Source organism: Typopeltis vanoorti, chromosome 4, assembly GCF_054136105.1.
Source record: "Typopeltis vanoorti isolate ZY-2024b chromosome 4, IOZ_Tvanoo_1.0, whole genome shotgun sequence".
NCBI classification, from domain to species: Eukaryota; Metazoa; Arthropoda; class Arachnida; order Uropygi; family Thelyphonidae; genus Typopeltis; species Typopeltis vanoorti.
Window position 1 is genome coordinate 94,065,744 of NC_143552.1, and position 17,111 is coordinate 94,082,854.

Consider the following 17,111-nt stretch of genomic DNA (forward strand, 5'->3'; position numbering starts at 1 on the left):
ATTCATTTCTGTTGAGATGGTTGACTAATGTCTCATATGATCCTTAAGTTTGCATCATATCACCTTCTGATATACTATGTAAGGAACAGGTATCCTTCCAAAGAATTCTGTGGAAGTACCAGGTGTATGATCAGAAATGTTAATTTTTCATATTTATTAAATGTGACGTGTCATTTGTGTTCTTTATCCTATTTCATCTTTGTAATTTGCAGAGCAAGTTACAGGTGTACTGGATTTTTTCCCCCCCTTCTCTAGCTGAGATACAAGAGGAAGTGGATCCATTGTGAAACTCTACATAGCAGCTCTCAATAACCATATAATTAGTCGGAAAGCTCTGGATCTGCTATTTCTCGCAATATTACAAATAAATGAGAACTTCAGGCTACCAGTACTCTTCACATCTGAGGCTGTAGGCACTTTGTATAGTCATTCACAGAAATATATGGTGGAGGCATTCCCCAAGTAAAACTGTAGGACATCACCACTACTGAATTCTGCCATCATTGAAACAATACCCTTCACAACTAGAACTGGCAGATAATAAAATTTTCTCAGTCAGAATGTTCTTCAGTTAACTATTGATGCAAATTTTATTTATGCACATACAAGATGATCTTTCAGTTATCTAATCATGCTTGGAAATCAATTTGCTGGTCATTTAATGAAAGTATGGTTAATGGACTGAAGGATCAAATAGGGCTGTTCCTTGAGTCAAGTGACTTGTTAACCCATGGACCAGTTAACTGAGAGTTCTGCTATTATCAGTGTACATAGGCACCTCCAGTAGAGCTGAGGATTTGTTAAGGGAGGTAATACAATGGTAATGCAGTTATTATACCTCTTAGAAAACCTACTAAAGATTCACTCATAAATGTGAGTGAATAGCTTTATTCCATTCACTTACATCATGCCATAAGAAGTAAACCTGGGCCTCACATGCTTTCTGTCCACATCTTTGCTCAGGTTCCAAAGATAACCTTGTTTTCTTTTGCCACTTGCTGATAGCTGCAAAATTTCCTTTGTACCTTGTACTGTTTGATCACCTTATTCTCACTTTTAACAGCTGGCTGATAACAGTTGCCATATTTTACAGGAGTTTCAGATACTGTTACAATATCTAATGTTCTTGAAGTGCAGGTTTCATCTCATGCTGTTTAAAGGAAGTTGTCCCTCAGTAATTCTCTATCCCTGCTTTCTCACTTCTCCACTGTATATCTCTCACAGTTGAACTCAACTGTCTTGTATCCATAATTATGGTCAATTTATTGGTCTATGTAGTTCAGTTCCTCTGCAGATGATCCTGCTCTACAACAGCATTCATCTATGTATTTGGTGCTCTTAACATCTACTTCATACCAGACAACCTCAAAACCTCAATTGAGTTGAAATTTGAAGTTGTCTGTATTACTCAGTTTCACTCTTAGCCATTCATGATAGCTGGCCCAAGACGCTAGCAATGATTTTTAGTTGGTATCCTTGGAAGAGAGTACAGCAAACCACTGTTCTCATGCTCATCAGAGATTAGGGTCATTATTTCAATATAATCTCATCAATATGATGTGATGAGATGTAGTTGAGCTTATGTCTCCTTAATATGTATTCATATGATGACACTAATGTGATGGTCAAATTGACTAATTACTTTTATCTGAAATTAAAGTTATTATGCTTATAATCATAGTCATCATAATTTTTCATAATGAATGCTAACTCTGAAGGAGAGGGCCTCATAAGCATTTTCAGTTGAAGGTAAGTTAGCTGGTCTTGGAGATAGCAGTTTTTTAATGTGAGTTTTTCATCAAACTTGTCATAAAACACATGCTGACATAATTTGCTGGCTGCATCTTATACTTGCTTTGGCTGTACTCTTATTCCAGGCCAACTTGTCCAGTAGTTTATTCTCTGCCTTTCTATCTTGTGTTCACTGAGGATGTTTTTCTAATATTTTAATCTCTTCTTGCAAATTTCTAAACCTCTCCTCCATCCATTGTCTTATAGTGAATTTTCTTATACTGGAAGCTGTTTTACTAATCTATGAGTTATGGCATCCCTTCCTCCCATAACTCATAGATTAGTAAAACAGCTTCCAAAATGTAAAACAGTGTTCACTATAAGAAAATCACTTGTGTAATCATGTAGTAATACTTTAACCACCCAACCGGCCATTATGGATCAAATACGCATCCTCATATGCTTCGTATCCATCACATATTTCAATGTAATATCAATGGTATTACAATTTTAATATGCACTTTGCATCCATGATAACCTTGACATCTATAGCTGTCTTGGCCAGTAGCATGGTTAATAAGTAGTCCTTTGGTTTCAACAGTACCTTACTGTCATCCTGAGGGGCACACCACCTCAAATGACAGAAACAAAAAGTTGATTGAATAGCTGATCATCCCAAAATGATATAGGGCTCTGGTGTTTTGGAGGACCGAAGTAGTAGCTAGGTATGGATATGGTATATATCAGTCCACTGATACTTTACAGGACAGAGCAGTTCCTGTTCCCCCCCCCCCCCCCACAAAAAAAACTTTTAATATGCAGTGTGATATATCCCACAGGAACATTCCTCAACATATTATAGATCCATTTTCTTCCCATCTTTGGGGGTACAGCATTTCTGCAGGTTGGTTGCCAGATAGTTTGAGACTGAACCTGACATTAGTGCATGGAGTCTTCCTGATCATCTGGCTTATAATTTAGCTGCCTTCTATACTGCTAGGTTGTGCCTGTGCTTGGATGGCAGCTATGTAATCATATGCAAGGGGCACTGTTGAGGCCCTTTGTATGGGTGACATGTCTAAGAGACTGACTCCTCTCACTCTATGTTCCCCTACGCTTTTTCTTTTTGCCTTTGTAATACTAGCAGAAGAGTGGAGAGTAAATGTAAATAAACATAGTGTTAGTGCAGTTAATAACAAACCTCCCTCAAAACATTTCCCCAAAAAATTCAAAAATTCTTACAATAACAAAAAAAAGTTTGTCCACATTCCTTTACCAAATTTCATAGTATAAACACCAATCTGAATTATGTGCATCATCATCAACTACAGACATCCAGCGCCAATCTTGACTTTCCAAGCTACACCCAATATCACTCCATCTATTACAAGGGTAGTACTTATGCTTTTGTGCAATGCTATTCCTTGTCAGCAGATGCCTAATCTAGATTCCCCCCCCCCCCCCTTTTTTTTTTTTTTTAACTTCTAGATCTTAAGATTTCTTACCTCATTATGTTTCATTCAGCTGCTGTCTCTACCAATATCTCAATTCTGACTTCTTTAACTTCTTACCCATGAAACTTGATTTCATACAATCTAAATTCTCTAACAGCAAAGTCATCTTCCTTAGTGACTTTAATGTTCACAGTTCTAACTGGCTCCCTTTTTCTCAAATCCAGAAAGTAGAGATATTTGTTTTAACAAATTTAAAACAAATCATTTCCTGACAATCCTCGTCACTCATCCAATGCCCTAGATCTTTTCTTAACCAGTTCTCCTTATAGATATTCTGTTAAAGTGACTGTTACTCTTGGTAATTCAGATTGGAATTTCATCCAAGTTTCGCCTCTTGTGGAATGTCCTCCCTTCAGCCATTCACAATCTTATATAATTTGGCACTACAGCAATGCCAAATGGGAAGATCTCTGTTTTACTCCTTTCCATTTTTTTCATTCCTTAGATCCAGATGCTTGTTGAGATCTTGTTACAGAAGTTATCCATGTTGGAATGGAGATTTTCATTCCTCATTGTTCAAAATTCTGCCCTATCCAAGTCATGATTTTTAAAAAAGTGCGCCAGGATAGTCCACAAAATGAAAACAGCTTTTTTTTTTTTAAGTGACTTGAGATAAACACCTTAATTCACGTGAAATTCACGTTCCTCAGTTCTGTGAAACAGCTTTTTCCTGTAATTCCCCAAGGATTGCAACTTCCAGTTCTTTAAGAATGTCAACAGATTATTTTGCTCTCCACTCTAGCCACACACAGTTTCTTTGCTGTAATCCTTGCGTCTTTTCATGGGGGAGGGAAAGGTCCTGCCTTCAGTAATTTAGGACAACCTACCTGATGTTCACTTAACTTGGACATAATTTTTTATTCTATCTTCCATTTGGACATGTAAGTTACTTTGCTGGTCTTTAAAATGTCTGCATGGAGTATGTTTCTATTTGGCTAAGTATTCTGGTCACTCAACACACACACACTGTGTGTGTTGAGTGACCAAACCTAAAATCTGCCAAATTGAAGATTTTAGGCATAATTCTTTTTCCAAGCATCAAATAATGGTGTTTGTATTATGTTAAGATTCCTGTTTTTTTTTTCTCTCTCTCTCTCTCTCTCTCCTGTCATTGTGTTTGGCATGTCACTCCTTCACACAGAGAAGAGGGAAAGCCACATTTGAATGCAAATTTTGTTTTGTTGGCTTTGATATTTAGTACTTCGTAAACTGATAGATCAAGTCTTGGTTATTTGGCTAACTTTGTGAATGAATATTAACAGAAATTAAACCATTTGTTAGTATGGAAGACTCAGCATAAGTAATTTCATAAATGACTTACCTCTTTATAAAACTGTAGATTCTCTTTTTGATCCATGATAAGTTATAGTTTGTATATGTTTTTGATTGTATTCAGTTTGTCTACCATGGTCGTTAGATCACTATGCACATCACAATTTTTTGCTTACGTTAGTCAGATATGCGATGCTAATGGATTTCTGTCAATGGAGCTAGACATCTAATGAACTCAGTTTCTTCTTTTAAAGGACGAATAACTAATGAATAACTAAGCTGTACATAAGTTAGTAGAACTTGAGAATGATTTCTTTGCTTTTTTAGGATAACCAGACAGTTCCTGTTGCCATTAAAACGTGCAAAGTTGAAAGTGAAGAATCCATGGGTGAAAAATTTTTGGAGGAAGCATGTAAGTATTTCTTATAACAGAGAGAAAGAGACCATTAAAATGAAAAGATAGAATAATAAATAGTATGAATTAAGGATATTATTTCTGGGAAAACTCCCATGTTACTCCTCTTAACAAACGATTATATTTATGGCTATTTACCTGCTTCTGTTTAGGAGTGCCCCAGTTTAAATGCCATTGGCTCTTTTCTCACGTATTCTTAGGGCATTGTAGATGTATATTTATCAATAAATATATGTTGCATAGAGGACAAGAAATTTGCACTTACCTTTTTCTGGGTGTTGTGGCGCTTCTTCTTTCATGTTGTCCAAACTACTGTGTGTGTGTGTGTGGGGGGGGGATTTTGGCAAGTGGGAGAATTGAAATAACAAATGGAAAAAACCTGTTTTTTTTTTTTTTTTTTGAATAACATATATATTATAAGGGATGGGCGGAGCGTTTCTTATATTTATATGAGGTGGGAAAGGGTGAAGGGGGTGCGATCCGTTTCGACTATTCTTGGTCGTCGTCTGAACACATGGAGGAAGTGGATGCTTTGTCAGGTCGGGTAGGTGCTTCTGCTTTTGAAGTGTTTGTGTTATCGCCTATTGATCGGGATTGTGACCTCAATTTTATGTTCTGTAGCTTCCAAACCTCGGAGATTATGTAGATCCTGTGTACGTTGATAGAGTTTGCGTCACACTTTATGGCTATTGTTTCCGATATTCTAAGTATTGTTTCTTGTCTTGTTCTGTCCACTATGATGGCCTTGTCGATCTGCGGGGTATGTTTTTGTTCAAGGGCGTGGACAGCTATTTCCGTTTTTCCTGTGCTTTGTATTCAATTTTTTTTCGTTTTGATGTTGCGTTTTTTAGTGTTTAAATGTTCTGGAATAGGGATGCGACAATCGCGGAAGTGTTCTTGTAGTCTTGCCCATAAAGACCTGATGGTGGAACCTGTGTAGGTGATATCACAGTCTTTTTGGCAGGGAAATTTATAGACTACATTGTGGTGTTCAAATATTTCTTTTTGTGTCTGAGATTTAGTGGGTTTTAGGAGATTTGCCAATTTTTGGTTTGTGAATACCAGTTTGTAGTCAGTATGTTTGAAGATGTATTTGTAGGCTTTGTATGTGTTTTGGGTGTACGGTAGTTTGATAATTTTTTGTATAGGGAAGTTTATTTTGGTACTTGGGTTGTTTTGGCGGTTTTCGGCAGTCTTGTTTGCGTAATTTATTAGTTGTGTAGGATAGTTGCAATTTTCGAAGATCTGTGTTAGTTTTTTTTATTTCTGTGTTTAGATTACTCTGGTTGGTTGAAAATTTGTATGCATTTATGAATTGTGATAATATGACAGATTTTTTAACAGAATATGGATGGTATGAGTGGAAATGGAGGTAGTTTCCGATGTGTGAGAGTTTGTGGTATACTTTCGTGGCTCTTTTGTTGTGTGTTCTGGTTAGTGTCAAGTTTAAGAAATTGATGGATTTGTTCTGTTCAGTTTCTATGGTGAATTTTAGTCTGTTGCTGTAACTGTTTAGGGACGCTTTTAAGGAGGTGATGTGTGTAGGATTTCCAATGCACAGAATATCGGAAACAATAGCCATAAAGTGTGATGCGAACTCTATCAACGTACACAGGCCTTACATAATCTCCGAGGTTTGGAAGCTACACAACATAAAACAAGGACCAATTTTTCCTTTTTTATTGTGTCAATTGCTTTTTCTAAAGCATCAAAAAATTCCTCCACTTCTACTTTAGTAGAACCTTCTGTGGGACCATAGACAAATAAATCTCATTGTCCAGTTCCCCATTCTCATATTTGCCCACATTACTCTACTTAATATTGCCTGCCATTCAAGAAGATCAGCCTCGTATTTTATGTTGAATACTATGGCTATCCCTTCTTTTCCTTGACTGTCATTTCCTGAATATAACATTTTGTATTTATTGCTCAGAAAGATCTCACCAGTTTTTGTCTTTTTTGTTTCAGACACCCTTATTATGTCGATTGGGTACTTATCTAATTCTTCAGCTAACTCCATTTCTTTGCCATTCAGGCTTCTTATGTTGATAGTACTGATCTTTAACTCTGGTGATGTTGAGTTGGAGTGTGCTTTCAGATTTGTTCCAGTAGCTGACTTTTCGCTGTTCGCCCAGGTTCCCTGGCAAAAACAACAGGGGCTTTGTTTAACCCGGCGATGTCCCAGCCAGCATGAAATTTTGTCATGTTGTACCATCATTTTCTATATTGGTTTAAGCCAATAAGAATACAATTTGTTCAGCTAAATCCCAAATTGCCAGCCCATCCTCGTTCGTTCAGTATCCAGGTAGATACCGAACAGGGTGCACCATGAGAAGGTGAGGATTGGACATTAGGTCAGAAGCCCTGGTCGGTTCTCCGCGTTCCTTTAAAGGCTATGTGGAGGTGTCCTCTCAGTTATACAGCTTTGACTCTTAAGCACCACTGGTCTTAAAATGGACACTGAAATTCATCTACAAACTAAAGACAATCACAAACATTTATGTCCAAGGTGAGATTCAAACCCACAGCCAATTGGTTGGAGGGTAGAGTATGTTAACTACTAGCCAACCAGGCTGGCAACAAAAGAAATAGAATGAAATGGAATAAAACAGAATGGAATCCTTTCTTTCATGCTTACATGGTGAGCATGAGCATGATCAGAATACATGATGGAAATTATGAATACAACTACTGTGTTAGAGTAAAATTTTAGTTTAATATAACTAAATATACACTTGACGTTTCGACCTTCACATTTAGGTCATCTTCTGGAGTATACTTATATATAAAAAGAAACAAGCTGCACTACAATCTACATGGCATACTAAAGTTTCTGATCAGACGTTAAAACTATTTGCCTGACCTCTGGCATTAAAAAAAAAAAATCCTCACTACATCAAAGCTAGTCCTGTTATTATTATCTATTAGGTTAAAAGTTAAATTAAGCTGGAAAATAACATGTTCATACAGAAAATAATAAATAAATAAAAAATAAATAAAATTACTTATATAAGTATGCATATAAATTGCAACAACTGGTATGGTTAGTGGCCAATAAAAGATGAAAAATTGCTTGGAGTCCTAAAGTCAGGATTTGCTGGAAACTATGAATGTATGCCATCCAAATTCTTGCGATTTTTAAGCCACCATTATTATTAAGATTGGGATGGTTAATCAAAATTTCACAGGCTTCTTTAAATTTTCATTCATACCAAGTTTTTGTATGATGCAAAGAACAAATACTTTTCCAATCATTTCGATGTCAGGTGTTAAGAGCGTGATCTGAGAGGCCTGCGTAACCAAAATTATTATATTTAATGTGTTGTTTGTGTTTTCTTTTTTATGGATAGGAATTATACATCTAGTTTCTCCAATATAAGGTAAGTTACAGGTGCAATAGATGTAATAAACTCCAGGGTGTGCCAATGGGGGGTGAGGATCCTTAGAGGTGTTGAATATGTTTCTTAATTTTAAAGGTGGTTTAAAAGTGGCATTAAGATTATAATGATGTAGGACTCTATGAATTTTTTCTGACAACCCTTTAATGTATGATATAGTTATGGTTTTTCTGTAATCTATATTCTTTTTTTCTTTTTTTTTTTTTTTTGATAAAATTTTATGAAGAATTTTATTAATAGTATTTTTGCTATATCCATTATTTATGAATGCATTGCTGATAGTTTTTAATTCTTGTTTAAGAGCTTGTTCATTAGAGCAAATTGTTATAGCTCTGTTTATGAGGGTGTTGATGACTCCAAATTTTTGTGAAGGGTGGTGATATGAGTTAGCATGTATATATTGGCTGGTGTGTGTAGGCTTGTGGTAAACAGTGAAGTATAGATTGTGTGAGGGAAGACGTGTGACCAGCGTATCTGTGCGCTCATGTTGTTTGTCCAGGTGGCCAAGGAATGTGTTTAACATTTGGCGGCTGTGTGTCCAGTTGCTCAAAAGCTTCCATATAAAAAGTAGCAATTGGTGTGTGTTTGGGGGGGGGGGATAGTGGTGAGCCCATGGCCGTACCTTCTTTTTGTAGGTGACCTACAAATTTCCACCCGATATTATGGCTCTCTTTGTCCACGTACTACATTATGGTTACTTTATTTTGCCACATGAAGTAACTGGAACGTAGTACGTGGACAAAGATAGCCGTAATATCAGGTAGAAATTTGTTCTGTAGAAGAAGAATTGTCATTGATTGGGACATTTGTGAAAAGGGCAGAAACGTCAAAACTGACTAATAAATCATCTTTGCCGAATATTATGTTTTTAATTTTGTATATGAAGTGTTTTGTGTTCTTTATATAGGAGAGGGAATGACCTACAATCCTTCAATGTTGACTCTAATTTCTTGGCTAGGTGATAATTAGGACTGTTTATTCCCTCAGCTATCGGCCGAAGCGGAACGTTATGTTTGTGTACCTTGGGAACATCATATATTCTGGGAGAACAGGCATAATGGGGGATATTAGTTTTTTAATTGTGCCTGATGGCCAAGCGGTGACAGACTTAAGTAATTTCACAGGTTTTTTCTTTATTCTGTTGGTTGGATTATATTTCGCAAGCTGATAGGTGCTGTTATTGGAGACTAGTTGATTCATCTGTTGAATATAAGTTGATCTGTCAAGGATGACTGTAGGATAATTTTAACAAAATCAGACATTACCTTTGTCTGATTTTGTTATAATTATATCTTGATTAGCTTTTAATGACTTGATTTCTGATAGTTCTGACAAAAACAGAATAACACCCTACATCGAATTGATTGGAAAAGTACTTGTTCTTTGCATCATACAAAAGATTGGTATGAACGAAAATTTATAGCCTGTAAAATTTTGATTTACCACCCTAATCTTAATAATAATAACGGTGGCTTAAAAATCCCAAGAATTTGGATGGCACACATTCAGTCCACTTCCAGCAAACCCTGACTTTAGGACTCTAAGCAATTTTTCATCTTTTATTGGCCACTAACCATACTAGTTGTTGCAATTTATATGCATACTTATATAAGTAATTTTATTTATTTTTTATTTATTTATTATTTTCTGTATGAACATGTTACTTTCCAGCTTAATTTAACTTTTAACCTAATAGATAATAATAACAGGACTCTAACTTTGATGTAGTGAAGTATTTTTTTTTTTTTAACACCAGAGGTCAGACAGATAGTTTTAACAATTGATCAGTAACTTTAGCATGCCATGTAGATTGTAGTGCAGCTTATTTCTTTATATATATAAGTATACTTCAGAAGATGACCTAAATGTGAAGGTCGAAACGTCGAGTGTATATTTAGTTATATTAAACTAAAATTTGACTCTAACACAGTAGTTGTATTTATAATTTTCATAATGTATTCTGATCACCATGGAAGCATGAAAGAAAGGATTCCATTCTGTTTTATTCCATTTCATTCTATTTCTTTTGTTGCCAGCCTGGTTGGCTAGTAGTTAACATACTCTACCCTCCAACCAATTGGCTGTGGGTTTGAATCTCACCTTGGACATAAATGTTTGTGATCTTTAGGTTGTAGATGAATTTCAGTGTCCATTTTAAGACCAGTGGTGCTTAAGGGTCAAAGCTGTATAACTGAGAGGACACTTCCACATAGCCTTTAAAGGAATGCGGAGAACCGACCAGGGCTTCTGACCTAATGTCCAATCCTCACCTTCTCATGGTGCACCCTGTTCGGTATCTACCTGGATACTGAACGAACGAGGATGGGCTGGCAATTTGGGATTTAGCTGAACAAATTGTATTCTTATTGGCTTAAACCAATATAGAAAATGATGGTACAACATGACAAAATTTCATGCTGGCTGGGATGTCGCCCGGTTAAACAAAGCCCCCGTTGTTTTTGCCAGGGAACCAGGGCGAACAGCGAAAAGTCAGCTACTGGAACAAATCTGAAAGCACACCCCAACTCAACATCACCAGAGTTAAAGATCACTACTATCAACATAAGAAGCCTGAATGGCAAAGAAATAGAGCTAGCTGAAGAATTAGATAAGTACCCAATCGACATAATAAGGGTGTCTGAAACAAAAAAGACAAAAACTGGTGAGATCTTTCTGAGCAATAAATACAAAATGTTATATTCAGGAAATGACAGTCAAGGAAAAGAAGGGGTAGCCATAGTATTCAACACAAAATACAAGGCTAATCTTCTTGAATGGCAGGCAATATTAAGTAGAGTAATGTGGGCAAATATGAGAATGGGGAACTGGACAATGAGATTTATTTGTCTATGGTCCCACAGAAGGTTCTACTAAAGTAGAAGTGGAGAAATTTTTTGATGCTTTAGAAAAAGCAATTGACACAATATAAAAGGAAAAATTGGTCCTTGTTGGGGATCTGAATAGCAAAGTAGGAAATGATTGTCAGACATAAAAAAGTATTTTGGGAAAATTTAGAGAAAAGAACAAAGCTAATAATAATGGCAAATACCTGTTGGATTTCCACTCAGGACATGGACTAGTTATTACTAACACCATGATCCAACATAAAAATGTACAGAAATTCACATGGAGAGAAGAGGCAAGGAATAAGAAAAGTCTCATTGACTATGTTATTGTTGATAGTAATGTTTTCTCCCTGGTGCAGAACACCAGAGTATACAGAGGATTTGAAATTGGAAGCAATCATTATTTAGTCTTGAGGATAAAATTGAATTTCATATTGAAAAGAATATCATGTAAGAAAGTTTTAAAGCGAATAAAAGTTGAGCAGCTCTCAGATGTGAACTGTAGACTAAAATACATGAAGATTATTGAATAAAAAATGAAAGAGTTTGAGAACAGGAACTAAACCTTGGAGATACAATGGCAAGCCTTGAAGACAACCTTGATTGATTTAGCCAGAGAGGCATGTGGTAAGGTTGTCTGCAAGGATAGAAAAATCAGAACTCCATGGTGGACACAGGAAGTTAAAGATGCAGTGAAGGAAAAGAAGAAAGCATATCAAAAGTTCCTCACAATAAGTCAGCTTTTGCTCTTAGAGAATACAGAGACAAATGTAAGAAAGCAAAACACTGTGTAAAACTAGCTAAAAAAAAAGTCATGGAGGACTTTTTGTTATTCATTATCTATATGGATCACATTATGAAGGAAAGTGATATTAAACACGATATCAGAATTGGAGATGTTAATGTCAGCTCTTTGCTTTATGCGGACAGTGTTATACTTTTATATAGATCTGCTACAAGTTTGCGAGATTCCCTGACTAAATTGAATAACTGTTGTAATAGATATGATATGAAGGGCAGCATTAAAAAGACAAAGACAATCAAAATAGTTAGAGTTGTTGATAATGTCAACTGTGTTGTGAATGGGGAACGTGTGGAACAAGTAAAACATTTCAGCTACTTAGGCACGATTTTTACTGAAGATGTTAAATTAAATATGGAAATAGACAACAGAATCAACAAAGCTGGTATGGTAGGCAATCAGTTGAATAAATTCATATGGAATAAGAGAGAAATTAGTCGCTACACTAAATTAGCTATATACAAGACAGTGTGGGGTGCTCAAGGGTCAAAGCTGTATAACTGAGAGGAGACCTCCACATAGCCTTTAAAGGATTGCGGAGAACCGACCAGGGCTTCTGACCTAATGTTCAATCCTCACCTTCTCGTGGTGCACCCTGTTGGGTATCTACTTTGATACTGAACGAACGAGGATGGGCTGGCAATTTGGGATTTAGCCGACCAAATTGTATTCTTATTGGTTAAACCAAAATAAAAAATGATGGTACAACATGACAAAATTTCATGCCGGCTGGGGCGTCGCCCCGTTAAACAAGGCCCCCATTGTTTTCGCCAGGGAACCAGGGCGAACAGCGAAAAGTCAGCTACTGGAACAAATCTGAAAACAAACCCCAACTCAACATCACCAGAGTTAAAGATCGGTACTTTCAATGTAAGAAGCCTGAATGGCAAAGAAATGGAGCTACCTGAGGAATTAGATAAGTACCAGATCGACATAATAAGGGTGTCTGAAACAAAAAAGATCAAAACTGGTGAGATCTTTCTGAGCAATAAATATAAAATGTTATATTCAGGCAATGACAAGCAAGGAAAAGAAGGAGTAGCCATAGTATTCAACACAAAATACGAGGCTAATCTTCTTGAATGGCAGTCAGTCTCAAGTAGAGTAATGTGGGCAAATATGAGAATGGGGAACTGGACAATGAGACTTATTTGTGCCTATGGTCCCACAGAAGGCTCTACTAAGATAGAAGTGGAGGAATTTTTTGAAGCTTTAGAAAAAGCAACTGATACAGTGAAAAAGGAAAAGTTGGTCCTTGTTGGGGATCTAAATAGCAGTGTAGGAAATGATTGTGAGACATACAAAAATATTTTGGGAAAATTTGGAGAAAAGAGCAAAGCTCATAATAATGGCAAATATCTGTTGGATTTCTGCTCAGGACATGGACTGGTTATTACTAACACCATGTTCCAACATAAAAATGTGCACAAATTCACATGGAGAGAAGAGGCTAGGAATAAGAAAAGTCTCATTGACTATGTTATTGTTGATAGTGATGTTTTCTCCCTGGTGCAGGACACCAGAGTGTACAGAGGATTTGAAATTGGAAGTGATCACTATTTAGTCTTGAGCAGGATAAAATTGAATTTCATATTGAAAAGAATAACATGTAAGAAAGTTTTAAAGCGAATAAAAGTTGAGCAGCTCTCAGATGGGAACTGTAGACTAAAATACACAAAAGATTATTGAAAAGAAAATGAAAGAGTTTGAGAACAGGAATCAAAGCTTGGAGATTCAGTGGCAAACTCTGAAGAAAACATTGATTGATTCTGCCAGAGAGGCATGTGGTGAGGTTGTGTGCAAGGATAAAAAAATCAGAACTCCCTGGTGGACACAGGAAGTTAAAGAGGCAGTGAAGGAAAAGAAGAAAGCATATCAAAAGTTCCTGGCAAATAAGTCAGCTTTGTCTCTTACAGAATACAGAGACAAATGTAAGAAAGCTAAACACTGTGTAAAACTAGCTAAACAAAAGTCATGGGAAGACTTTGGCAAGAATATAGAAAATAAATATCAAGAAGGTGGCAAAATATTCTGGAGGTTGTTGAAGAAGCTTAGGAATGGAGGAAAGAGTGCTGTAAAAGGAGTTAGAGATGATAAAGGTGACATGAAAACAAAAGAAAAAGATATCCTTGAAGTATGGAGTAATTACTTTGAAAAACTGCTAAATGAAACAAGCAGTGATGACAGCGCAGTGGTAAAAAACACACCTGGCATGCAGTCAGGAATACATATCCATACTTGAAGTAGAAAAAGCCATCAAAGGCTTGAAATGTGGAAAAGCAGCAGGGGTAGATGATATTCGACCAGAAATGCTGAAGTATGGTGGTATAAAAGTCTTACAGTGGCTGCATTGCATAGTTCAGAAAACCTGGGCAGAGGGACGAATTCCTGATGATTGGAGTAGAGCTCTCATAGTACCCATATATAAAAAGGGAAATAAAACTGAATGTGAGAATTACAGAGGTATTTCCCTACTGAGTGTTCCTGGCAAGATCTATGCAAGTATACTTGAGAAACGGTTGAGAAGAATTGTGGAAGAAAAGCTGGGTGAAGAACAAGCTGGATTCAGGCCAAATAGAGGCTGTCTGGATCAGATCTTCACTTTACGACAAATAGTCGAGAAAGCATGGGAATATAACAAAGATCTGTATTTAAGTTTTGTTGATTTGGAAAAGGCATATGACAAGGTGCCAAGAAAGAAGCTATTCAATACACTGCAGTTATATGGTGTCAATGGGGCTTTATATCAAGCAATACTTAGTCTTTATTTGAGTTGTAAGTCAGCAGTTAGAATTGAAGGAAGTACAGGAAGATGGTTTAATGTTAAATCTGGTGTGAGACAAGGATGTACATTATCCCCTCTGTTATTCATTATCTATATGGATCACATTATGAAGGAAAGTGGTATTAAACCTGATATCAAAATTGGAGATGTTAATGTCAGCTCTTTGCTTTATGCAGATGATGTTATACTTCTAAATAAATCCGCTACATGTCTGCAAGATTCTCTGACTAAATTAAATAGCTGTTGTAATAGATATGGTATGAAGGTCAGCAATAAAAAGACAAAGACAATGAAAATAGGCAGAATCATTGAAAATGTCAACTGTGTTTTGAATGGAGAACCTGTGGAACAAGTAAAACATTTCAGCTACTTAGGCAAGATTTTTACTGAAGATGGTAAATTAAATATAGAAATAGATAACAGAATCAGCAAAGCTGGTATGGTGGGAAGTCAATTGAATAAATTCATATGGAATAAGAGAGAAATTAGTCGGAACACTAAATTAGCTGTATACAAGGCAGTGTTCAAACCAGTTTTAACTTATGGATCTGAGAGCTGGGTCAGAAGTAAAACACTTCACCAAAGACTAGGGACCGCAGATATGAGAGTCCTGAGAAAGATTAGAGGCATGAACAGATGGCATCAATGGCAATATCATATTAAAAATGAGGATATTAGGAAAGAACTTGACATTGTCAGCATCCAGGAATGCGTTAGCAGAGCTAATCTCAGGTGATATGGTCACTTAAATAGAATGGGAGAGAAAAGATTAGCAAAACAAGTGTTCTCTGCTAGGTTGGCAGGAAAACGACCCAGAGGAAGACCAAGATATAGGTGGATTGATATGGTACAAAGTGCCTTAGACGATAGAAATATAAGATCTGATAATGTTGGAGTCTTGACAAGTAACAGACTGATTTGGAGGAAAATTGTAGATAGGAAGTTAGTAATGATGTAATTTTTTCATGTAGTACTATCATATTCTGTACACCCCTTGAGGGTACATGTCAGGAATTTGTTTATGATGATGATATGTTTATCATGCCACACTCCCTAATGCTTCTCCACAAATTCAGAATTTGTCTTTATAAATAGTAAAAATTCACCTTTCCTTTTATCGTATTTAGTCTCTCTTAAAGGCATAATTCCTCGCGTGTAATTCTTCATTCAGAACCTTCCCATTAAGCCATATTTTGATAACCCCTTATATGCAGTTGGTATCAGCTACTAATTTAAACCATTGAAGCTTATTGCATTAGTATAAGTAAATGCCAACCTCAGATCATCAGCTCAGCTGACACCTTTTATTTCTGTGTAGGGAGTAGGGAAAGCTGTTTTAGTCCTATCTGACTTTTTTTTGGAGACTGAGGCAGTCTCCAAAAAAAAGAGATATCACTAATTATACGTGGCATCCTGTGAAGAGAGGTGGCTGAGAAGTGTTGACATCTCGTGATCCCTAATCCTAACACTACGTTTACTGTCTGAAAATAGTGGGTTCTACGGTGAATTTTCTTAGAGTTTCTGGGAGAAAACACCCACTTGCCTGTCCCAGAGATCGACTAACTTAGGAACTGATTGAAAAAAAAAAAAAAAAAAGTCTTAGTAAAAGTTCCTTTAGTCGGTGACTAGTATAGACCACCTCAGATCAGATTTTGAAAACAGTTTCCTATTCCCCCCCTCTCAAATTGTGGTCAACTTTTTGTGACTCCCTTCTTTCTCTCTCTCTCTCTCTCTCTTTTCCACTCGGCTACAATGACTATCTTTATATTTCTTAAGTATATTACAACAGTCATGGGCTTATCTAACTAGCAGAACAATCAGTACTCAAAATCAGCTTATCTTGTTAATACTAATTAACAGTCCATTCATTGAAAAATCCACAGTCATGTCTGTCATATATTTTGCTGCCATTGTGCTGACCGTTTGTTATTACTCAGGTGGGTTGTAAATTCAATATATGGTGTGGAAACAGATTTTTTTTCCAGATTATGTAATAAGTGTTTAAGTAGCAAATAATGAGGTGACTCTCCAGGATTTGTGAATGCCACAAAATAGGTAACAGCAGCACTTGTTTAATATAAAGAAATTAACACTCTTAAAAGAGTGTTAAGAGTTTAACAAACTAACATCAGACGCATGGAATAACTTAACTGGCATTACTTTTTTAGCATTCACAAGCATAAATAGTGATATATAATTATTAGGTTAGCTAATTCATGCAGCTCAAACCTTAAACATAATTCATATTGACTTACCTGAGCTTTAGATCTCGACTTTGAACTTCTCATATGGGAGTCCGTAACTTGAGTTCTAAATAACTCAGGATTAAGTTTTAATAATTTGAGTTC

General features: G+C 36.3%; 1 protein-coding gene across 5 annotated transcripts in view; it reads left to right on the plus strand.

Moving 5' to 3' along the window:
• LOC150107502 (focal adhesion kinase 1-like) overlaps positions 1-17,111 on the plus strand; it is a 496,861-nt gene that overhangs the window by 270,615 nt on the left and 209,135 nt on the right. For all 5 annotated transcript variants that reach the window (XM_090391922.1, XM_090391925.1, XM_090391923.1 and 2 more), the window contains one exon: positions 4,845-4,929. In XM_090391922.1, the coding sequence (XP_090248048.1) occupies positions 4,845-4,929 (85 nt within the window). The remainder of the gene's footprint in view (positions 1-4,844; positions 4,930-17,111) is intronic.